Consider the following 26,334-nt stretch of genomic DNA (forward strand, 5'->3'; position numbering starts at 1 on the left):
AAAAGCACAAGGTGTGCAATACTCAGAGACATGGCCAAGGTAAGAAAGGCTGAAAGACGACCACCACTGAACAAGACACACAAGCTGAAACGTCAAGACTGGGCCAAGAAATATCTCAAGACTGATTTTTCTAAGGTTTTATGGACTGATGAAATGAGAGTGAGTCTTGATGGGCCAGATGGATGGGCCCGTGGCTGGATTGGTAAAGGGCAGAGAGCTCCAGTCCGACTCAGACGCCAGCAAGGTGGAGGTGGAGTACTGTTTTGGGCTGGTATCATCAAAGATGAGCTTGCGGGGCCTTTTTGGGTTGAGGATGGAGTCAAACTCAACTCCCAGTCCTACTGCCAGTTTCTGGAAGACACCTTCTTCAAGCAGTGGTACAGGAAGAAGTCTGCATCCTTCAAGAAAAACATGATTTTCATGCAGGACAATGCTCCATCACACGCGTCCAAGTACTCCACAGCGTGGCTGGCAAGAAAGGGTATAAAAGAAGAAAATCTAATGACATGGCCTCCTTGTTCACCTGATCTGAACCCCATTGAGAACCTGTGGTCCATCATCAAATGTGAGATTTACAAGAAGGGAAAACAGTACACCTCTCTGAACAGTGTCTGGGAGGCTGTGGTTGCTGCTGCACGCAATGTTGATGGTGAACAGATCAAAACACTGACAGAATCCATGGATGGCAGGCTTTTGAGTGTCCTTGCAAAGAAAGGTGGCTATATTGGTCACTGATTTGTTTTTGTTTTGTTTTTGAATGTCAGAAATGTATATTTGTGAATGTTGAGATGTTATATTGGTTTCACTGGTAAAAATAAATAATTGAAATGGGTATATATTTGTTTTTTGTTAAGTTGCCTAATAATTATGCACAGTAATAGTCACCTGCACACACAGATATCCCCCTAAAATAGCTATAACTAAAAACAAAATAAAAACTACTTCCAAAACTATTCAGCTTTGATATTAATGAGTTTTTGGGTTCATTGAGAACATGGTTGTTGTTCAATAATAAAATTAATCCTCAAAAATACAACTTGCCTAATAATTCTGCACTCCCTGTATAAAGGGTAATGACTTTAGAGGTTTCATAATAGTGAGCAGCACATCATCTGCAAATGGGGTAATTTTGTGTTTTGTGCATTCCCTTTCTGACATAGCCTATCTTCTTAGTGAAACCATAGCTCAAACCCCAAAGAGTGAAATGTTGGTCTTTGGAGATTTTAATATTGATTGGCTGATTCCTAAAAACAATAGTTCTTGCTCACCATTTAAGACTTTGCAGCTAACGCAATTAATCTACTCCCCAACTCGCATAAACATTAAAAGCCATAACCACACCCTGCTCGATTGGATTCTTTCCACTTCCCCTAACAGAATCCAGGAGGCAGGTGTTCTCCCTAACAGTTTTAGTGACCACTGCTTAGTATACTGCTGTCAGGATTTGACTTCCAAACTTTGCCTTTAAGTCAAATCTCCTCCCCATTCCTGCACCCTATTTAGGTTCATTACTTCCAGTGTCCAATGCTTGATTATTGGATCACTGAGGGAAGTACTGTTGCTCAGTTTATTTCTGTTATCCAGTTTAAGCCTTATGATATCATCATTTATTATACTACTAATTCTTCAATCCTTATACCTCCTCTCTAGTGAGACTACTTAACAGTGTTTGGGAAACAAGATATCTAACTTATGAATTTCTATCTGTAATCTTAATACCCTTTGGATCTGCAACAGCACTGCAACTATTATTGTGAGCTCGGAACTTGGTGACGTCACCCGCTCTTCACTGATCAGCTGGATGTGCTACGCAGCTCCCGCTCTGCTCTGATCAGCTGTAGACTGCGCGCCTAAAGACAAAGCTTCCGTGTTTGCAAACACAAAGTTCTACTCGATCCTCCATTACTCCAAAAGGCTCAGTAAGATAATTATTCAACTCAAAGGTATGACTTTGTTACCAATGACTTCAGACTCTACATTTCGTTATGTTTTCAAAGCGTAATATTATTCTTTCCAAAATCGCTTCTACTCTGTTTGATTCATATTTAACCTGCTTATTCAAATTTACTAAAACCAAATCAATATGTATCAACAAATACTTGCTTACAATACATAATCACATCTTGAAAGTTAGTTATTAAATCTTTCCAATATTAGTATTTCAATATCAGTTAATTTCAAAGATAACATATGTTTTGTTAAAGACATACAACCTATGTTATATCCACCATTTTTATATCCATTCAGATAAAATTGCTACCATACTAAATCCTGACATCTAAGTTATGATAATTGGGAGTTTATGGCAGCATACACTCAGTGAAGTAGTAACATCTATTTAAAAATTGTTTAAAGTTGAATAGAATGTTACAGAATAATCAAGCCCTTTAAAAATAGTGAATTTTTATATATATTCACTATTTCAGAATTGATTATGGATCCTGTTGAAATATCCAATCAAATTACTACATTAAATCAGAAAGTTGAAATATTAGCTCAAGGATTAACTGAGCTAAAAAATGAAAATAGCACATTAAAAAGGGTAATAAATGAATTTATCACTCAAAAGACTAATGAAATGCCTGAACTTCAGGTAAATCCTCCCATTCCATTTTCTGGTGACCGTACCAAATTTAGAGAATTCAAAAACGCCTGTATATTGCTATTTTCTCTAAAACCTAGAACCTATCGCTCAGAAAAAATTAAAGTTTTCACAGCCATCTCTTATTTATCCGGCGAACCCAGAGCATGGGCAGACAGGTTTTTGGAAACTGAGGATCCAATATTAAATTCATTGGAAGATTTTTTTCGTACTATGGCTGTGTTATATGAGGATGTGAATAAACAACAAACAGCAGAGCAACGTTTGAGATCCCTTCGTCAGGGCAAGCGAGCAGTGGAAGACTACATAGCTGATTTTCAGTTATGGGCCACTGACTCACAATGGAATTCAGTAAGCCTAAAAAAACAGTTTCGGTTAGGTTTATCTGAATATCTAAAAGATGAGCTATCAAGAGTAGATTTTCCTGAGACTCTAGAAGCTTTAATCAAACTATGTATCACCATGGATAGGAGATACCGTGAAGGGAGATATGAAAAACATCAACAAGAAGTAACCCCCAAAAAGCCATATCAAGCTTTTCCAGAAAAAGAAAGATATCAAGCAGCGCCTGTACCCATGGAAATAGGCACTATTCGAGCTCCCCTCACTCAAGAAGAGAAACAAAGAAGACGCTTGGCGAATCTATGTTTATACTGTGCCAACAAAGACCATGAGGTGACCTCCTGTCCTATTCTTTTATGCCAAAAGAAGGGTAAGTTGACAAATAACTGTCCTTCTGAATACCCCAAATCTACCTCTCATTTATCCATTACCTTGTCATTACAGTGGGACCAGCAACAAGTTCAGAACTAAGCTATCGTTGATTCTGGGGCTGATGGAGTCTTTATAGAAGATTCTGTTGTAAGGTTAAATAAAATTCCAATTATGCAGAAATCTGCTGCTGTTTTTGTGAGAGTTATAGATGGTTCACAGATTCTAAAGGGGCCTATTACACATCACACTATACCACTCTTAACCATAACACCTGATGGTCATAAAGAATATTTATCTTACGATATCATACCCAGTTCTATACACCCCATTATACTTGGTTTCCCATGGTTAAAAAAACACAATCCATCAATTGATTGGTTAACAAACAACATCACTTTTAATTCACATTACTGTCAGAACACATGCTATCCCTATGTAACAATAGGACAGATCACTTCCAAACTACCTGATGTGTATAACGATTACAGTGATGTATTCAATCTAAAGAATGCTGAGACACTCCCGCCACATAGGCATTTTGACTGTCCTATAGACACAAAACCTGGGGTTGAAGTACCTTCTGGAAAAATATTTCCTTTATCACATAAAGAATTAAAACATTTAAGAGATTACTTAGATGAAAATCTGAAAAAAGGTTTTATTTCACCATCATCTTCTCCCATAGCTTCAGCAATATTTTTTGTAACTAACAAAGATGGCACTTTGAGGCCAATCATTGATTATCGTGCTTTAAATGCAGTCACTATTAAAAACAGATACCCCTTACCACTCATCCCAGAAATAATTGAGCGTCTCCAGGGCGCAACAATTTTCACGAAATTGGATTTAAAAGGAGCATACAATTTAATTCGGGTGAGATCTGGGGATGAGTGGAAAACTGCATTTAAGACAAGGTATGGTTTATTTCAGTACAATGTCATGCCATTTGGCTTGACAAATGCACCAGCAACTTTTCAATTTTTCATTAATGAAATTTTGAAAGAATTGATGGATGTTTGTGTAATAGTTTATCTTGACGACATACTAATATATTCAAAATCATTAGCTGAACACATGAAACATGTACGATGGGTCTTAGCAACATTAAGAGAACATAAACTCTTTGCCAAAATGGAAAAATGTCATTTTCACAAAGACACTATAAAGTTTCTGGGATATATCATATCCCCAAGAGGAATTCAAATGGATCAAGATAAATTAATTGCAATAGAAAATTGGCCCATACCTACTTCATTAAAATCACTACAAAGATTTTTAGGATTTACAAACTTCTACAGAAAATTCATCAACCATTTTTCCACTATTGTTCAACCTCTTACCCAATTGACAGGAAAAAAAAGATTTGATTGGGATCAAAAAGCTAACCATGCGTTTCTTCACTTAAAGAAAGAATTCACAAAAGCACCCATCCTTCGGTTGCCTGATCTAGAGATACCTTATATTCTGGAAGTAGATGCCTCAAACGTAGGCATTGGTGCCATTCTTTCTCAGCAAAGAAAAGATGATATAATACCTCATCCTATTGCCTATTACTCCCGGAGGTTAACCTCCGCCGAACAAAATTACTCCGTGGGTGATAAGGAATTATTGGCAATGAAATCCTCCATGGAACATTGGCGACACCTCCTAGAAGGAACCAGTGTACCATTTCAGGTATTTACTGACCACAGGAATTTACAATACCTCAAAAGAAATAAAACTTTGTCATCCAGGCAAGTAAGATGGGCCTTGTTTCTAGACCGATTCAATTTCACACTTACTTACATCCCTGGAACAAAAAACATTAGGGCAGATGCTCTGTCAAGATCTTTTGAATTAAAGGAAGACAATGATAGTTTATCACATATCATTCCCTCTTCAAAAATAGTTGGTTTCACAACCATAACAACTTCCGATTTGTATCAAGCTCAACAAGCAGATACAACAATTCCTCCAATCTGCATAACAGATTCGGAAACAGGTCTTTACATGCATAAAGACTTAATATACGTACCTAACTCTCTAAGAAATCACATCATTCAGCAACATCATGAAACCCTCCCTAGCAGGACATCCAGGTGTTGAAAAAACAACTGAATTAATTAAGCGAATGTATTGGTGGCCCCATTTAAAATGCGTTGTACAAGACTATATTTCTAATTGTCAGATCTGTGCAACTAAAAAGAAAGAACATCATAAACCCTATGGGTTTCTCTCTCCCTTACCCATACCACAAAAACCGTGGGATATAATATCTTTGGATTTTATTGTTGACCTACCATTGTCACATGGACATAATACCATAATGGTTGTAGTTGATCATTTCACTAGATTGGCACATTTTATCCCATTGAAAAGAACTCCCACAGCTTATATAACAGCTATTGCTTTTAAAAATCATGTTATAAAATTACATGGATTACCTACAACTATAGTATCGGATCGAGAAACGCAGTTTACCTCAAAATTCTGGAGATTTCTATGTAAAACTTTACAGATTACTTTAAAATTCACTACAGCTTTTCATCCACAATCTAATGGATTAACTGAACGTGTAAACCAAATTCTTGAACAATATCTCAGGTGTTTCATTTCATCTCACCAGGATGATTGGTTTGAGTTATTATCTAATGCAGAATTTGCATATAATAATTCAGTTAACAGTTCAACCAAATACTCACCTTTTTTTGCAACCTATGGATATCATCCTCGCACTTATCCGTCTTCTCTAAAGTGTTCTGAATCTCCATCAGTCTCGCAATATACTGACAGATTGAGGGAAGTCACTTCTAGTTTGCAAGAACATTTACTTACTGCTAAAAACACTCAGAAGTATTATTTTGACAAAAAGAGGATACCAGCTCCTAAATATAAAATTGATGATCTGGTCTGGTTATCTACTAAAAACATAAAATTGCCAGTTCCTAGTAAAAAACTAGCGGATCAATTTATTGGACCATTTCCCATAACGAAAATCATAAACGAAAATGCTGTGACTTTACGTTTACCCTCTTCAATGCATATCCATCCATCTTTTCATGTATCGCTTCTAAAACCCTATTTGGGACAGGATTGTCCACACCCTAGTGACTTTCCTTTGTCTATCACAGACCCTCTTGAATATGAGGTTGATGACATACTGGATTCTCGGAGACGTCACAGGACGCTAGAATATCTTGTTCACTGGAAGGGTTATGATGATGATGAGAATTCCTGGATACCTGTTCGTGACTTACATGCCCCGGATTTGTTGTCTGCTTTCCATGCCGCTTATCCTTTGAAGCCTGGGCCTAAAAAGCCTGGAGGGGGCTCTTGACAGGGGGGATCTGTCAGGATTTAACTTCCAAACTTTGCCTTTAAGTCAAATCTCCTCCCCATTCCTGCACCCTATTTAGGTTCATTATTTCCAGTGTCCAATGCTTGATTATTGGATCACTGAGGGAAGTACTGTTGCTCAGTTTATTTCTGTTATCCAGTTTAAGCCTTATGATATCATCATTTATTATACTACTAATTCTTCAATCCTTATACCTCCTCTCTAGTGAGACTACTTAACAGTGTTTGGGAAACAAGATATCTAACTTATGAATTTCTATCTGTAATCTTAATACCCTTTGGATCTGCAACAACGCTGCAACTATTATTGTGAGCTCGGAACTTGGTGACGTCACCCGCTCTTCACTGATCAGCTGGATGTGCTACGCAGCTCCCGCTCTGCTCTGATCAGCTGTAGACTGCGCGCCTAAAGACAAAGCTTCCGTGTTTGCAAACACAAAGTTCTACTCGATCCTCCATTACTCCAAAAGGCTCAGTAAGATAATTATTCAACTCAAAGGTATGACTTTGTTACCAATGACTTCAGACTCTACATTTCGTTATGTTTTCAAAGCGTAATATTATTCTTTCCAAAATCGCTTCTACTCTGTTTGATTCATATTTAACCTGCTTATTCAAATTTACTAAAACCAAATCAATATGTATCAACAAATACTTGCTTACAATACATAATCACATCTTGAAAGTTAGTTATTAAATCTTACCAATATTAGTATTTCAATATCAGTTAATTTCAAAGATAACATATGTTTTGTTAAAGACATACAACCTATGTTATATCCACCATTTTTATATCCATTCAGATAAAATTGCTACCATACTAAATCCTGACATCTAAGTTATGATAATTGGGAGTTTATGGCAGCATACACTCAGTGAAGTAGTAACATCTATTTAAAAATTGTTTAAAGTTTAATAGAATGTTACAACTGCGTGCGCAAAATTAAAGCTACTAAATCCCCTCCCAAGGTTAAAATCACAAGGTCCTTCAAAAAATGTAATCTTCAATCATTTCTAAATGACATCAAGAACCTCCTCTGGCACAGAATAAACATAATTCCAGATTTAGGGGGCGGAGCCAGCAGCACACAGGAATGGACGCATTTTCACATTGCTCCTGTACTTGATTTTATAGGGGATTTTGGACTATGTTTCTGACTCAATTATACTTTATGGAGCTCTTTGATGACTACTAGGACTCATATCAAGCTTTTAGTGTGAGATAACTCTGGTTACCGAAGCTTGACACCTAAAACCAACATGACAGCTGTTAATCAGTTCTTGGAAGCGCTACACTGTATATTGATGGAACACCACGCCGCACTTGAAAACTTACTGTATGAGGCGTCTAAACCGGAGGACCCTGACACCTCTAAATCAGATACGCAGCCTGAACTTACTCTCGGGGGAGATGTGGAGGGCGGCCCTCCGGAGCCTGTTGCGGCGGATGAAGACATCGCCACTGTAGGCGCGGCCCTACAAAGAGCGAACCCATTGCGCAGCATGGAAATGGTCGCTATTGCGACGCAGCCGGCTCCCACAGTTAGCCCAGCAAATGCAATGCAGGAACCTAGAGGCCAGGGAGAGACATGGCCACAACTGCAAGCGTCCTTATGGCTCACAAAGTTTCTCCCATGTGTAGATATGTGGGCAGTCAAGAGTGGGCCTTGTGTCGTATACAGGCTGGACTCAAATAAAGGCTATGGGTTCATGTTGAGGATTATGTACTACTCTTTCCACATGTGCTCTTCATCATCCTTCTTACCGGAACCGTGCCCTAGGGCTATGGTGGCTACGCATAGGAGAGGTATAGGATAGGAAAAGTTACACTATTCCATGCTGCCTTGTCTGGTTGCACTGAGACTTGTTAAAATATAACTGAACTGCTTTCCTTAGGCCTTCTCCTACCGCATGTGAATACAAGACACTTGCTGATAACATTATATTACTTTTGGCACTAAAGGACAATAGGGCTGCCAGATTTACTTATGATTTATTCATCTACTATCCATGTCTTTTTTTTATGCCTTCAACATGCCCCCTACACTACATGAGCCATTTGCTGCTGACTGCTCTTGTCCCACCTTAAAGCAAGCTAGAACTTTATATGTCTGAGTAACTACAGTAAAACTTTCCCACTAAAAATATTGCATGGCTGTTAGAAAGCTTTGTTGTTGGAATGTTAATGGTACTTATCCTATTTTTACTATTTTTCGTTTGTATATGTGATGGTGTGTACATGTTGGAGTGATTTTGACTTTTGAAGTTAATACGTACACCTTTATATGTGAGCCATAATGCCTTGAAAAAGTCTGCATTGAGATCCTACTTATATCCTTAGCTTATGACGAGTAGCTTACTCCTAACAGATCCAACAGGCTAGTTTATAATTTAAAATAAAACTAGTAAGGATCTTACTGGGGATCATACTCCCTATACAGGTTAACAGCCACTAACCCTTAGGCCATTACTTTAAGCCATCCAATTTGAATTCTAGATTTGCCTTATAGTCTTACTGAATAGGGGTTTCTGACACAGCTTCCTATTTCTACTACTATAATTCAGTTTTGCTGTGCCGTCGGCGGCCGAGATGGTGCAGTTTAGCTTCTAATGAGGAACCCCTATATTGCAGTAATTATTACTGTCATGGGATACAGCCAGATTAAGTTCCCCGGCCACTATGTGGCAGGGAGTTATTAAATATGAGTTTAGATATGGTAGACGCAAAATAAAGTGGAAATGTTGGGTTACTGGGTTGCTAGCAGCTATAGTTGAAAGTGAGTTTCAGTTCATTTAAATTTACCTTGACTACGCTTTCTGTTTGTTCTTGAAGCCAATTTTTTATGGTTATTTTTTGTTTTAACTGCAAGATATAGTGTGCAATCCTATTAACATAATGATGTGGTTACTACTGTTATGGGGTGACGTGTAGTATTGCAGCTTAATATTTACCATGTTACATTGATGGGCTGGACCCATACTGATATTCTCAACTCTGGTCTCCCTACCTTTCACGTTTGCTGTGTGTCTTGTTATTATATTTCCCTGAGCAACTCTTAAACAAATAGCTAAACTCAAAAGGTATTCAATGTTTCCTTAGGGAATAATTGATCTAAAATACATGATATACCAATTGTTTTATGGGACTCTCTCTACCAGATTAATTTCTATTAGCCTTGCTATCTATCTAAAGTGTTTAACGAGCCTCAGTATTTCTGTAAATCTTACTAGGTTTAAAATATATTGTTAATATGTTATCTCTTGTCACCTTGTACCGCTACACTAGGTCAGTTGCTTTAGGTTTTAATCCTCTACCCTATTTATCTTATTAAGAGCTTTGAGAGGGTTTATTATGCACACACAATCTTAGCATTTAATTAATGTTCCCATAGTAACTATCAAACTTTTAGTTGCCAACATATAGCATAAACTCTTGGGGTCTGACTTATTTACCTATAGTTGATACCCTACATTTTAAAAGTTTCCTACGCTATATATTTTATTCATCGTACTCAACCTACCACCTCCCCCCCCCATAATATACCTCCTAATTTAGGAGGGCTAACTACGCGGCTCATCTCGCCCATGCCGCAACCTAACTATATTATTATCACAGCAGAACGATAGTTTTATTTTAGCTATTATTCTCATTCTCACGGTTATTTGTTCAAATAAACCTAGATTGTTGAGATAATTTCTATATAGGAATTTATCAAACATAAAAAAAAAAGAGGTTCTCATTTAGAGATCCAAAAGTGGTCTCTCCACTAGAAATAGCCCCCTATCTATGGTTATGTGTTTATTACTATGGCCTCCTAGGTCATTTAGGGAGCACACAGAATATTAGGCATCATACTAACACAATATGCTCTTGTATTTATTTTTTTAGGAATATACTACATTGTTGTACAGGATTGTACTATATGTTCCCTACACTCCATTATCATTGTGTTTTGTTTTTCATATTTCATGTATGCCTTATTCAGAACCTCAATAAAAAATAAAAAAAAATAAAAAAAATAATTCCAGATTTAGACTCTGCAGTTGAATTCCTTCAGTATGAACTCCTACAAGTTTGGAACTTGCATGCCGCGCTGCGTAAGGCGAGAGTAAAAGGAGCGCATATGAATTTGATCACTGCTGACCTCATTCAAATGTACCAGTTTCGGGATTCATTGTGGTCAAAATTCAAGCAGGAATACTGTTGAAGCTCAGTGCGCCAGCAATTGCTAAACCTGTCTCAACCCTAATTAACGGCCCTACAAGCTCTGTACGGAGCTTGATAAATATGGTCCTATGTGTGAGTTTGGCCCTGTTTTGCTCAAATAGCATATTATACTCTGCCATCCACTATTTGTAGTGCAAGCCAACATTATAGGATTCCAATGGGAATCCTACAGTGGTTTGTGCACACTGTTTGTACACAACACTGTGCTTAAGGCTGCTTTGGCCAAAATGGATTGAAAATGATTTACACATTGGGGAGGCTACACCCCACTGCCACATACACTCCGGTTGACACCCGCTCTTATTATACAGCACCATGAAAGAAATGAATTTAGCAGATAAGCATAAATTATGTTTTCTTTTATACAGGTGCTGAGTCCACAATCCATTACTCCTGGGAACTAATACTCAAGTGTGGGATTAAAGAAATATTTTTTCACTGAAAATCCATAACCCCAAAACAACCTAAATAGGGCATAATATTTTTCACTTTTTTTAATAATGCGCTTAAAAATAATTGACAGGCAAAAATAAATAAATCTGAGGCGATTGCCTGAAGTACTTTTCAAAGGCTGCCTCTGAAGAGGCAAAAACATCAAAATGGTAGAATTTAGTAAATGCATGCAAAGAATACCAAGCAGTTACATTGAACATTTTGTCAACAGAAGCCTTCCTCTGAGAGCCCTTGTTCTGAAACCTATCCGATAACCATGAGAGACTATATTTAGAACCCAGGAATCTGGGACAGACTGAAACCAAGCTACCTGAAAAATGTGTAACAAGCCCCTACCCACAGAATCTCTGGATTGAAGACTTGGAAATAGAGGTATATTTCTTATCCTGCTTAGTTCTGTTCAAATTAGCACTAGGCTTCCAGACTGGGTCAGAGGTGTTTTGTTTCTTAGAGGAGGAATCAGCTTTCTGTTCTGACAAAAGCAAAGAAAATTAGTTGAAGCTTTATATTTTCCCTTTGACTTCTTATCTTGAGGAAGGAAAAGACCCTTTACCACCAATAAAAGTAGAAATGACTGAATCCAAATCAGAACCAAACAATATCTTTCCCCGAAAAGAAAGAGATAAAAGTCTGGATTTAGACACCATATCAGCAGAGCAAGATTTAAACCATAAAGCTCTTCTAGAAAGAACTGTCAGGGAAATGTTTTAACATTAATCTTAATAATGTCAAGTACAGATGTTCAAAATATCTTCACTAGCATAATCATTAGAAAACTGCTTTGAAAGGCTAGGTAACCAAAATGAAGCAGCAGCTACATCAGCAAAAGAGATCGCTGTCCTAAACAAATATCCTGCCTGCAGAAAGGTCCTTTTGTAAAAGCATTCTAACTTCCGATCTGAAGGGTCCTTAAAAGAGGTACTGTCTTCCAAAGGGATAGTAGTACGCTTAACCAGAGTGGAAATGGCCTTTTCTACTTAAGGACACTCCCCCACAGTTTAATATTAGAGGCAGGTAGGGGATATAATTTCTTAAACCTTGACAATAGGATTCAAATAATTACCTGGCTTAGACCATTTCCTATAAGCTATTTCAGAAACACCATCTGGATTAAGTAAAAATTTAGGGGTTCTAGCAACAGTTTTAAAGACTGAATCTAAATGGTTAAATGGCTTATCCTCAACACCCTTAGTGTCTTTAACCCCTAAAGTAAGCAAAACCTATTTTAAAAGAGAAAAATTTGTTCCACTGAAATAAAAAAAAGAAGATGAATCAGGTTCAACATCAGAAAACTCTTCATCATCAGAGGATTATTAGGTTCACACATAGCATTAATAGAAGGAGAATTCTGAACTGACCTTTTACATTTACTTGAAGGCAGAAGAGCTGCCAACATTTAAGAAACAGTAAACTTGATCTTTCACTCCAGGAGCAAAATCTGTTGAACTACCCTGCAATGAACAAACAGAAAGCAGTAATACCCATAGAACCAGCATTCGGTTGGTCAGAATGCATTAACTTTTTTAAACATGAGTCACATAAATAAGCTGGAGGAGATACCTCAGCTTTTTAACAATATACACACTTAACTTGAGTAGGTAAGTATTCAGAGGACCCTCTTCTAAGGTAGATTAAAGGACAGAATCAGAAAGCTCCATTATAGCATTGAATTACAATAGCATACATAAATACCCCTAAAAAAGCTCTTGAGGAATGAAAAAATGTACCGCCTCTGAAAGAGGTTCAATAAAACTTACAGGTTAAGCCGCGCTAAGCTGAAACAAAAAGCAGGAGACAAGTAGATTCCACAAACGATGTGTGGGTAACGCTCAGTAGACAGCGCAAGTGAAAACTATACTAAAATATTAAAAAAGGAGATTAGAATGCCAAAACCCAGCATGTGCGTACCAGACACGACCTAACCTAAAACGTGTGGAAAAAACATAAACACCCCTAAGTGCTCGAAAATCTGACGTGAGCAATACCAAGGGCTTAGGAGCATAAACCCGATGCTCGCAGACCGAAAGGCTGACATGCGGTAAAAACACAAACTAACTCTGCTTGTCGATTCTGCCCCAACACTATATATATATATATATATATATATATATATATATATATATATAATAAATAAAATAAATAAATGCATTAATAAATAAATATATATTTAAATATATAATTATAGATGCCAAAACCAGGCTACAGAGTGTCAAATACATGCAAAATAAGACCCTTCCAATAGAAACTAATCTGCTTAGTAAAGTAGATAGCCAAACCAGCACTGAAACATATCAGCAGAGGCTATGGAATAGGAGTATATCATAGATCCATAAGATGGAAGCAAAAGTCCCTTCATCCATGGATGGTTCGTGACTGAATTTTTCTTGAGGTGAAAAGAGAGCCACTAATCATACACCATATATATCCTTCTGGCAATACACTGTACTCTGAGGGGAAAACTGGCCTCAATATAGACTGAAAATCCCTCTCTCTGAAGAATCATGTGCACATCTTCAATATTCACCTGACTGAGGTACCTTGAGGTGGGAGGGGTTCTATAGAGCTATTTGGGTTTGGGGATCTTTGCTTCCTCCTAGTGGAATGGAAGAGTAATTAGCAAGAGGATCGTAGACTCTCACCACCTATATAAAGAAAAGTGGTTTAAAATGTAATTTCATTAGCCACAGTTTTACTGTTGAACTAAGTTCATCTTTTCGAGCAAGTCAAAATTCATTTTCAAAATTAGGTGACATTTGAACGTCTTTGCCAATAGCGTTTCAAACTCCTTGACAATAGTTGTGTAATAACGGCATTTGGCAAAGATATTAAAAAGTCATATAGTTTCAAATAATACAATTTTTAATGGTCATAAAGATTGACTTACTCAGCATTTAGTTAGTTTTTAAATAATTATTTAACCCTTATTACTGAAAATAGTCTTTAGTTATGGCGATACTAAATCCAAGCATTTTAGAAAAGCCAATAAATCACATCACATCAATATTAAATTTGTTATAAATAATATCCTATATAGAATTTCTTTAAATTTTCTAAAAAATATATGATTTATGTTCTGGTAATGTAGATCGCACCCCATGAGAGCATAATGAGCTTTCACTTGTTGGATACATGGATATCTCAGTTCAAAGAACCGCAGATCAATCCCATCTTGCATAGTCAACAGTATTAGAAGCATCTTCTCTACTCCAGATAAAATATATGTAGGATTTCACTATGCAGAGGACCAGCTTCAGAAATGTTTTTGTTACTTGAATTTACTTTACTACTACTTAACAGTTATTTAAATATTTATTTTCTATTTATAGAGGTTTTTATTGACACTTGTTGGTTTAATAACAGGTAACTAAAAACATTTTTTTAACTATGAAAATTACAACAAGAAAAAAAGTTTAAAGTACACTATTTATATTTTTCTTGATTTCTTCATTATTGTTAAAAAATATTCAAAGAAAAATTAATCTTTACAAACTGTGTGGATAAATTATATTTTTAAAATAGTTTTTGTTGCAACAATGTATAAAAATAGAAAGAGCAAAGAAATATATTATATTTATATCTATGTATACAGTACATATATACATATATATATATACAGTATATACCTGCACCCCGGTGGTAAATCGCTATAGAACAGACTAACAATGGTATTGAGCTGGTTGTTTGTTCCTATGAGTGGATGGAGTACTTAGAAATCTACAGCTCAGAAAAAAAACACACAGCTAGATTACGAGTCTTGCATTATGAGTAAAAAAATCAGCGTTAAGCCTCATAACGCTGCTTTTTTACTACCGCTGGTATTACCAGCCTTGCAGATTTAGGAGCACCGCACACTTTTTTGGCTTTACCGCAAATCAACTTACGCAAATTGCGTATAGTCTTTTTTCTATGGGACTTCCATAGCGCCGGTATTATGAGCTTGTCCTGGGAGGCCAAAAAGTGAGCGGTATAGCCTATCCTGCAAGGTTCGTACTGCTTTCTAAAGTCAGTAGTTATGAGTTTTACACTACAACGCTGTAGCATAAAACTCATAATTAAAGTGCTAAAAAGTACACTAACACCCATAAACTAACTATTAACCCCTAAACCGAGGCCCTCCCACATCGCAAACACTAAAATAAAATTATTAACCCCTAATCTGCTGCTCCGGACATTGCCGCCACTAGAATAATCATATTAACCCCTAAACCACCGCACTCCCGCCTCGCAAACATTAGTTAAATATTTTTAACCCCTAATCTGCTGTCCCTAACATCGCCGCCACCAACCTACATTTATTAACCCCTAATCTGCTGCCCCCAACGTAGCCGCCACTATATTAAATTTATTAACCCCTAAATCTAAGTCTAACCCTAACCCTAACACCCCCTAACTTAAATATAATTAAAATAAATCTAAATAAAACTTACTATCATTACCTAAACAATTCCTATTTAAAACTAAATACTTACCTGTAAAATAAACCCTAAGCTAGCTACAATATAACTAATAGTTACATTGTAGCTAGCTTAGGGTTTATTTTTATTTTACAGGCAAGTTTGTATTTATTTTAACTAGGTAGAATAGTTACTAAACAGTTATTAACTATTTAATAACTACCTAGCTAAATTAAATACAACTTGACCTGTAAAATAAAACCTAACCTGTCTTACACTAACGTCTTACACTAACACCTAACCTAACCCTACAATTAAATAAATTCCCTAAATTAAATACAATTAACTAAATTCAAAACAATTAGCTAAATTACAAAAAACAAAACACTAAATTACAGAAAATAAAAAACAAATTACAAGATCTTTAAACTAATTACACCTAATCTAATAGCCCTATCAAAATAAAATAAGCCCACCCAAAATAAAGAAAACCTAGCCTAAACTAAACTACCAATAACCCTTAAAAGAGCCTTTTGCTGGGCATTGCCCCAAATAAATCAGCTCTTTTACCTGTAAAAAAAATACAAACAAACCCCCCAACAGTAAAACCCACCACCCACCCAACCAACCCCCCAAATAAAATCCTAACTAAAAAAACCTAAGCTCCCCATTGCCCTGAAAGGGGCATTTGAATGGGCATTTAGCTCTATTGCGGCTCAAAGCCCTAACCTAAAAATAAAACCCACCCAATACACCCTTAAAAAATCCTAACACTAACCCCCGAAGATCCACTTACTGGGTGAAGTCTTCATCCAAGCAGCAAGATGTCCTCAACAAAGCCAGCAGAAGTGGTCCTCCAGATAGGCAGAAGTGGTCCCCCAGACGGGCAGAAGTCTTCACCCAGACGGCATCTTCTATCTTCATCCTTCCAACACGGAGCAGCTCCATCTTCAAGACATCTGGCGCTGATTGGAACAGCCAATTGAATGCGAGCTCAATCCTATTGGCTGATTGGATCAGCCAATAGGATTGAAGTTCAATCCTATTGGCTGATTGCATCAGCCAATAGGATTTTTTCAACTTTAATTCCGATTGGCTGATAGAATTCTATGATATAATCGGAATCTAATGGACACCATCTTGGATGACATCATTTAAAGGAAACTTCATTCCAGGAGAAGACGTCGATTGAAGAGGATGCTCTGTGCCGGATGTCTTGAAGATGGAGCCGCTCCGGGTCGGAAGGATGAAGATAGAAGATGCCGTCTGGGTGAAGACTTCTGCCCATCTGGAGGACCACTTCTGCCGGCTTCGTTGAGGACATCTTGCCGCTTGGATGAAGACTTCTCCCGGTAAGTGGATCTTCGGAGGTTAGTGTTAGGGTTTTTTAAGGGTGTATTGGGTGGGTTTTATTTTTAGGTTAGGGCTTTGGGCCGCAATAGAGCTAAGACTTCTGCTACTCCGGATGTCCTCTTTTGCTCCATCGGTGCCCGGCTGGGTGAACACGGCTCGAGGTAGGGAGATCTTCAGGGGGGTAGTGTTAGGTTTATTTAAGGGGGGTTTGGGTTAGAGTAGGGGTATGTGGGTGGTGGGTTGTAATGTTGGGGGGTGGTATTGTGTTTTTTTTTACAGGCAAAAGAGCTGATTTCTTTGGGGCATGCCCCGCAAAAAGCCCTTTAAAGGGCTGGTAAGGTAATAGAGCTGTTAACTTTTTTAATTTAGATTAGGGTAGGGAATTTTTTTATTTTGGGGGGCTTTTTTATTTTATTAGGGGGCTTAGAGTAGGTGTAATTAGCTTAAAATTCTTGTAATCTTTTTTTATTTTTTGTAATTTAGTGTTTGTTTGTTTTTGGTAATTTAGTTTAGTTTATTTAATTGTATGTAATAGTAGTTAATTAATTTAATTAATTTATTGATAGTGTAGTGTTAGGTTTAATTGTAACTTAAGTTAGGATTTATTTTACAGGTAATTTTGTAATTATTTTAACTAGGTAGCTATTAAATAGTAAATAACTATTTAATAGCTATTGTACCTAGTTAAAATAAATACAAAGTTGCCTGTAAAATAAATATAAATCCTAAAATAGCTACAATATAATTATTTGTTATATTGTAGCTATATTAGGGTTTATTTTACATATTTAATAAGAGTTAATTTATTTTGTTAGAATACAATTATATTTAACTTAGGGGGGTGTTAGGGTTAGGGTTAGACTTAGCTTTAGGTGTTAATACATTTATTATAGTAGCGGCGAGGTCCGGTCGGCAGATTAGGGGTTAATACTTGAAGTTAGGTGGCGGCGATGTTAGGGAGGGCAGATTAGGGGTTGATACTATTTATTGTAGGGTTTGCGAGGCGGGAGTGTGGCGGTTTAGGGGTTAATAACTTTATTAGAGTGGCTGCGAGGTCCGGTCGGCAGATTAGGGGTTAATAAGTGTAGGTAGGTAGCGGCGACATTGGGGGGGCAGATTAGGGTTAATAAATATTATGTAGGTGTCGGTGATGTTTGGGGCAGCAGATTAGGGGTACATAGGGATAATGTAGGTGGCGGCGGTGTCCGGAGCGGCAGATTAGGGGTTAAAAGTGTAATGCAGGCATCAGCGATAGCGGGGGCAGCAGATTAGGGGTTAATAAGTGTAAGGTTAGGGGTGTTTAGACTCGGGGTTCATGTTAGGGTGTTAGGTGCAGACTTAGAAACTGTTTCCCCATAGGAAACAATGGGGCTGCGTTAGGAGCTTAACGCTGCTTTTTTGCAGGTGTTAGGTTTTTTTCAAGCCCAAACTGCCCCATTGTTTCCTATGGGGGAATCGTGCACGAGCACGTTTTTCCAGCTAGCCGCTACCGTAAGCAACGCTGTTATTGAGAGTTGAAGTGGCGGTAAATATGCCTTTACACTCCCTTTTGGAGCCTAACGCAGCCCTTAAGACAACGCTGGTATTTAGAGTTCTCTGAAGGGTGCGCTGGAAATAAAAGCAGCGTTAGCTACGCGGGTCTTTACCGACAAAACTCTAAATCTAGGCGATAGTCAAAGGGAGACATTTAAAATTAAACTTTCATGATTGAGGTAGAGCATGCTATTTTAATAGACTTTTCTAGTTATTTATATTTTGAGAATTAGCATCAACTGTAACTGGCCCCATGTCAGCAAATCAAATTAATTTTTGAAAGGAACATGAAAGTCATAATTACATTTACATCATTCAGATAGAAATTGCACAAAAAAATAAATAAATGAACTTTCTATTTTACTTTTATTATTATGTACTTCATTCTTTTGGTATCCTTTGGTGTCCTTTGTTGAAGAGCATACCTAAGTGGGATGTGCACGTGCGTTTCTTGAACACCATATTGCAGCAGCTGTGTTGGAAGTATTGATAACTTGTCCTTTGTGTAAATCTTGTATGGTAAATTATTTCTATTTTTACAATACAGTAGTGAGTAGAGAAGAGATTGTGTATCATTCTAATTGCTTAGTAACTGGCACTGTGCCACAGAATTGTGTGAGTGTGTATGTGAGCAGATTGTGTGTGGGTGTCAGTGAGCAGAGTATGTGTGCTTTATTCTCCAGGTAAACAATACATTTCCGATGAGCTGGTGCTTTAGTGCAGTGTTTCTCAACAATGGTCCTCAAGTACCCCCAACAGGCCAGGTTTTCATTATAGCTGAATCAGTGCACAGGTGAAGTAATCAGCTGATCAGTAACTCAGTGGTTACTAACTTGCTCTTACCCATCACCTGATTATGTCACCTGTGCACTGGTTCAGCTATCATTTAAACCTGCCCTGTTGGTGATACTTGCGGCCCTCTATACATGTGTTTCTCTGTCGTATCATATCTAGTGCCTTACCAGCCTCTGATCTCACTGCACGTCACTGGCGCTAATACTTTTTCAACTAGTCGTGCTATTGTTATATCATGTCAACTAGCCACCCATTTTTAAAAGTTTTTTCTTTTGTTTTTTTTTAATTAACCTCTTAAGGACATATGACGGAATTTTTCCGTCATAAAACAATTGAGCAAACTGAAAGCTGTGTCCTTAAAGGGTTAAACTGATCTCCAATCTGTGTTCTAGACAGATGCTCAGGGTTTTGAAATATACAGCTATAATTGGAAAACAGTATAAAACCATTGACTGTACATCCAAAAATGTATTTTTCAAGGTGGGTTCAGCAGTGAGGGGTATTTCAATTTTAGCATAACACTAAAAAGTTATTTAAATGCATATTCCTTACAACTGATGAAGTAAACATCATTTAAAATATTGCTAACATATTATATTTATATATTTGCGCTCCACTTGGTACTACCAGTGCATGCAAATGTGCTCTGGTATTACAAGTTAGGCTCAATGAGAACGCAACCTTGTGTTCGCATTGCAGAGAAGCTCTTCAGTAGGCTCCAATGGGAGCCTCATTCTCCTGCCATCAGACTGAGCTGAAAACTTAGCGCAACAAAGGGGGAAAGTCATGCAGCGATGGGCAGCAAAGTGTAAATATATATGTATATAAATTTGCCCATTCAACGGCTTGCAATAAATTAGCGATCCACTTGAAATATAGCCCTTAGTGTTCTTAAGTTGATACATCAAGGCAAACATTTCCGAATGCTTCACACATTTTCATTAGTCCAATATATTTAGGATTACTTGACACTTCTAATTCTGATATGATATAAATACAAAATAGCTATTCCACTGTGGATAAATATAACTAAATATTTTGTTATTTAGTATGTATGATGATCATGTATTCAAACTTTTTTTTAACTGATCAGTTGTTCCAAATAACATAATAAAGTTATATCAGTTTTTCATGTGATATGTGTAAATCATATGCCCCTTTATTATTTTTTCATTATATATTTGTTTATAACATGAATCATTTATTTTTACTAGGTAAGACTCCAAAAGATGCTGCAGATCATGCTCTCGACTACATGAATACCAGAGTTCATGGAAGAGGGGGCTTGATAGTTGTCAGTAAAACAGGAGAATGGGCAGCAAGATTTACTACTCAGAGAATGGCATGGGCAAGCATCGATGAAGGCGTTTTATTCTATGGACTGAACCCAGGGGAGATATTTCAAGAAAACATAGAAAATGTGGTATAGTTAGGAGTAAGCCAGTTGTATCCATTGCTTAAATACATGAAGGTATATTACATAAGCATAATATATAGTTTTAAAGAATTGTTGATTGTTCTGGACATATGCGTATCAAAATGGGTATACCCATATTCAGTCATCAAGGGTGCCATAGAGCCCAGAATTTCAGAACCCCTTGTGAACACAAGTTTTATTTTTTAAAGACACAAAAAAGTAGTCAGCTGCAATATCCTCACTTCAAGGCAAAAATTCATTCATGTAATAAACTCTAGTATCAGCATTGTGGCTATAACCTTACCATACTCATTCCAACAGGTCGAGTGCACCCTTTATTAAACAATAAAAGCTTTTTAAGGTCTGCTAGATCTGACCAATCACCAGCTTTATAATACAGGTACGTGTATTAAATAGGTATTAGTGTGTTATAGAATATTAATTCTAACCACCTCCTGATTTTCCTACTGTAAATAGTTCTCACTGTAGTTAACCTAACTGTGATCTCTCACATTTCAAATAAACATATCAGTGCTGTCTTGATCCCCCTACTGATGCTACCTCAACCAAAAAAAACATAAACTGCCTTGTATCAATGCTTCCACAATATGGTAAGGGTTAATTTTGGTGTCGGGTTAGAGTAATTTGCTGTAGACATCATCATGTTAGGGATATTTGCATCATCAAAGTTAGGGATATTTGCCATAGTACCATCAGAACAGTGTGGTTAGGGTTATTTAAAGTGGGGTCATTACAGTTATGGTTAACATTGGTGGGAGATTGGGACAAGAGGTTTAGGTTTATTTCGTCAAGTTATTTTGCAGTTAGGGTTATGTATAGTCGTAAAAATGAGGAAAGCAGCAGATTAACTTGCAGCAACTTATTTATTATTCGTCCTCCATATTGAGTTTTACCTTTAGGAATCAATATAAGAAATCGTTCAGTCTACAAGTTACTTTCTTTTTCAAGCCTGCACTGGGGATGTATTCAATAAAAATTTGAAAATACAACTGTTTGTGTGTTATTAGTTTAATTAGATTGGGCCCAATTTCATAAGGCCGCGTGGACAAGGTTCTAACTTGAGAACCTGTAAGCACAGCATTGCATCTAACAGCAGTCAGTGGACCCTGTATGTCCGGTGCTGGGATGTATCATTACACACTCGCTTTAGTGTGTAATGCCACCTCTTCTCTTGGGTGAGTGAAGGGCCTGTCAATCAGCTTGAGTGGGCAAGTGCAGGATGATTTCTCTCCACCAACTCAGAGATGGCGGAGAGTGTAAGAAGAAGTGATCTGGTGACCGCTGCTTCTTACACTGTGAGAAGCAGGCTTGCATGAGCGACCCTGCCCCTCAACGGCTCAAAACAGCTTGCGCTGCTTCATACATTGAGCCCATTGTTTTTCTCTATATTTGTGATGAAGATCAGACCACATTTTATGAATAATGAATGCAGAAATTCACAAACTTTTTCTTGCAACTATATAGATATATAGATATATAATATCCAGTCACAAAAGAGGCACTCTCCAGGAATTTTCTAACCCATTTTTGCTAAAAGTTTAAATGTTTTCAGGGTTTTACAAAATATATGTTCAAATCTAGGTGTTCAAGCCAAAAATAAAATAGAATTAGTAGTCAAATAAAATCTAACATCATTTTATTATGTTTAATAATAATAAGACTATCAATAAAGAGCAGATGTTCAAGATTTCCTCTTTTATTAACAAATATACGGCTAGATTACGAGTTTTGCCTTATGAGTAAAAAAAAGCAGCATTAAGCCTCATAACGCTGCTTTTTCACTACCGCTGCTATTACGAGTCTTGTAGGCATAGCTGTCCAGCACACGTTTTCGGCCGTACCGCAAATCAACTTAAGCAAATTGCCGTATAGTCTATTTTCAATGGGACTTCAATTGCGCTGGTATTACAAGCTTTTTTTTTTAGGCCAAAAAGTGAGCGGTACACCCTATCCCGCAAGATTCGTAATGCATTCTAAAGTCATTAGTTATGAGTTTTACACTACAAAGCTGTAGCATAAAACTCATAACTAAAGTGCTAAAAAGTACACTAACACCCATAAACTACCTATTAACCCCTAAAATGAAGCCCTCCTGCATCGCAAACACTAAAATAAAATTACTAACCCTTAATCTGCCGCTCCGGACATCGCCGCCACTAGAATAAACATATTAACCCATAAACCGCCGCACTACCGCCTCGCAAACACTAGTTAAATATTTTTAACCCCTAATCTGCCGCCCCTAACATTGCTGCAACCTACATTAGAGTTATTAACCCCTAATCTGCCACCCCCAACGTCGCCGCCAATATACTAAATTTATTAACCCCTAAACCTAAGTCTAATCCTAACCCTAACACCCCCTAACTTAAATATAATTAAATCAAACCTACTATTAATAACTAAATAATTCCTATTTAAAACTAAATACTTACCTGTAAAATAAACCCTAAGCTAGCTACAATATAACTAATAGTTACATTGTATCTAGCTTAGGGTTTATTTTTATTTTACAGGCAAGTTTGTATTTATTTTAACTAGGTAGAATAGTTACTAAATAGTTATTAACTATTTACTAACTACCTAGCTAAAATAAATACAAATTTACCTGTAAAATAAAACCTAACCTAAGTTACACTAACACCTAACACTAGACTACAATTAAATACATTACCTAAATTAAATACAATTGCCTAAATTACAAAAAAACAAACACTAAATAACAGAAAATAAAAAATAAATAACAAGATAATCTAATAGCCCTATCAAAATAAAAAAAAAGCCCCCCAAAATAAAAAAATCCTAGCCTAAACTAAACTACCAATAGCCCTTAAAAGGGCCTTTTGCAGGGCATTGCCCCAAATAAATCAGCTCTTTTACCTGAAAAAACAAACAAAAAACAACCCCCCAACAATAAAACCCACCACCCACACAACCAACCCCCCAAATAAAACCCTAACTAAAAAACCCAAGCTCCCCATTGCCCTGAAAGGGGCATTTGGATGGGCATTGCTTTTAAAAAGGCATTTAGCTCTATTGCAGCCCAAACTCTAACCTAAAAATAAAACCCACCCAATAAACTTTAAAAAAAAAACTAACACTAACCCCCGAAGATCCACTTACAGTTTTGAAGATCTGACATCCATCCTCAATGAAGCCGGGAGAAGTCCTCAACGAAGCGGCAAGAAGTCCTCAACGAAGCCGGGAGAAGTCTTCATCCAAGCCAGGAGAAGTGGTCCTCCAGATGGGCAGAAGTCTTTATCCAGACGGCATCTTCTATCTTCATCCATCTGACACGGAGCAGCTCCATCTTCAAGACATCCGGCATGGAGCATCCTCTTCCAATGAAGTCTTCTTCCAGAATGGATGTCTCTTTAAGAGACGTCATCCAAGATGGCATCCCTTAGATTCCGATTGGCTGATAGAATTCTATCAGCCAATCGGAATTAAGGTTGAAATAATCCTATTGGCTGATGCAATCAGCCAATAGGATTGAGCTTGCATTCTATTGGCTGTTCCAATCAGAGAATGCTCCGCACCGGATGTCTTGAAGATGGAGCCGCTTCTCGCTGGATGGATGAAGATAGAAGATGCCGTCTGGATGAAGACTTCTGCCCGTCTGGAGGACCACTTCTCCTGGGTTGGATGAAGACTTCTCCTGGCTTTGTTGAGGAGTTCTTGCCGCTTCATTGAGGACTTCTCCCGGCTTCGTTGAGCAAGGATGTCGGATCTTTAAAACTGTAAGTGGATCTTCGGGGGTTAGTGTTAGGTTTTTTTAAGGGTTTATTGGGTGGGTTTTATTTTTAGGTTAGGGTTTGGGCCTCAATAGAGCTAAATGCCCTTTTAAGGGCAATGCCCATACAAATGCCTTTTTTAGGGCAACGGGGATCTTAGTTTTTTTTAGTTAGGGTTTTATTTGGGGGGTTGGTTGTGTGGGTGGTGGGTTTTACTGTTGGGGGGGTTGTTTGTATTTTTTTTTCAGGTAAAAGAGCTGGTTTCTTGGGGCAATGACCCGCAAAAGGCCCTTTTAACCCCTTAATGACCACAGCACTTTTCCATTTTCTGTCCGTTTGGGACCAAGGCTATTTTTACATTTTTGCGGTGTTTGTGTTTAGCTGAAATTTTCTTCTTACTCATTTACTGTACACACATATTATATACCGTTTTTCTTGCCACTAAATGGACTTTCTAAAGATACCATTATTTTCATCATATCTTATAATTTACTATAAAAAAAAATATAAAATATGAGGAAAAATTGAAAAAAAACACACTTTTTCTAACTTTGACCCCCAAAATCTGTTACATATCTACAACCACCAAAAAACACCCATGCTAAATAGTTTCAAAATTTTGTCCTGAGTTTAGAAATACCCAATGTTTACATGTTCTTTGCTTTTTTTGCAAGTTATAGGGCCATAAATACAAGTAGCACTTTGCTATTTCCAAACCACTTTTTTCCAAAATTAGCGCTAGTTACATTAGAACACTAATATCTTTCAGGAATCCCTGAATATCCCTTGACATGTATATATTTTTTTTATTAGACATCTCAAAGTATTGATCTAGGACAATTTTGGTATATTTCATACCACCATTTCACCGCCAAATGCGATCAAATACAAAAAATCGTTCACTTTTTCACAAATTTTTTCACAAACTTTCGGTTTCTCACTGAAATTATTTACAAACAACTTGTGCAATTATGGCATAAATGGTTGTAAATTCTTCTCTGGGATCCCCTTTGTTCAGAAATAGCAGACATATATGGCTTTGGCGTTGCTTTTTGGTAATTAGAAGGCCGCTAAATGCCACTGCGCACCACAAGTATATTATGCCCAGCAGTTAAGGGGTTAATTAGGGAGCTTTTAGGGAGCTTGTAGGGTTAATTTTAGCTTTAGTGTAGTATAGTAGACAACCCCAAGTATTGATCTAGGCACATTTTGGTATATTTCATGCCACCATTTCACCGCCAAATGCGATCAAATTGAAAAAAAAGTTAAATTTTTCACAATTTTAGGTTTCTCACTGAAATAATTTACAAACAGCTTGTGCAATTATGGCACAAATGGTTGTAAATACTTGTCTGGGATAATCTTTGTTCAGAAATAGCAGACATATATGACTTTGGCGTTGCTTTCTGGTAATTAGAAGGCCGCTAAATCCTGCTGCGCCTCACACGTGTATTATGGCTAGCAGTGAATGGGGTTAATTAGGGAGTTTGTAGGGAGCTTGCAGGGTTAATTTTAGCTTTAGTGTAGAGATCAGCCTCCCACCTGACACATCCCACCCCCTGATCCCTCCCAAACAGCTCCCTTCCCTCCCCCACCCCACAATTGTCCCCGCCATCTTAAGTACTGGCAGAAAGTCTGCCAGTACTAAAATAAAAGGGTTTTTAAAAAAAAAAAAAAAAATTTTTTTTAGCATATTTACATATGCTAGGGTGTAGGATCCCCCCCTTAGCCCCCAACCTCCCTGATCCCCCCCA

General features: G+C 37.3%; 1 protein-coding gene across 1 annotated transcript in view; it reads left to right on the forward strand.

Moving 5' to 3' along the window:
- LOC128655452 (isoaspartyl peptidase/L-asparaginase) overlaps positions 1-21,835 on the forward strand; it is a 155,256-nt gene extending 133,421 nt beyond the window's left edge. The window contains exon 8 of the mRNA XM_053709072.1: positions 20,623-21,835. Within this exon, the coding sequence (XP_053565047.1) occupies positions 20,623-20,837 (215 nt within the window). The 3' untranslated portion in view covers positions 20,838-21,835. The remainder of the gene's footprint in view (positions 1-20,622) is intronic.
- Positions 21,836-26,334: the final 4,499 nt, after the last annotated feature.

Source organism: Bombina bombina, chromosome 4 (genome assembly GCF_027579735.1).
Source record: "Bombina bombina isolate aBomBom1 chromosome 4, aBomBom1.pri, whole genome shotgun sequence".
NCBI lineage: Eukaryota > Metazoa > Chordata > Amphibia > Anura > Bombinatoridae > Bombina > Bombina bombina.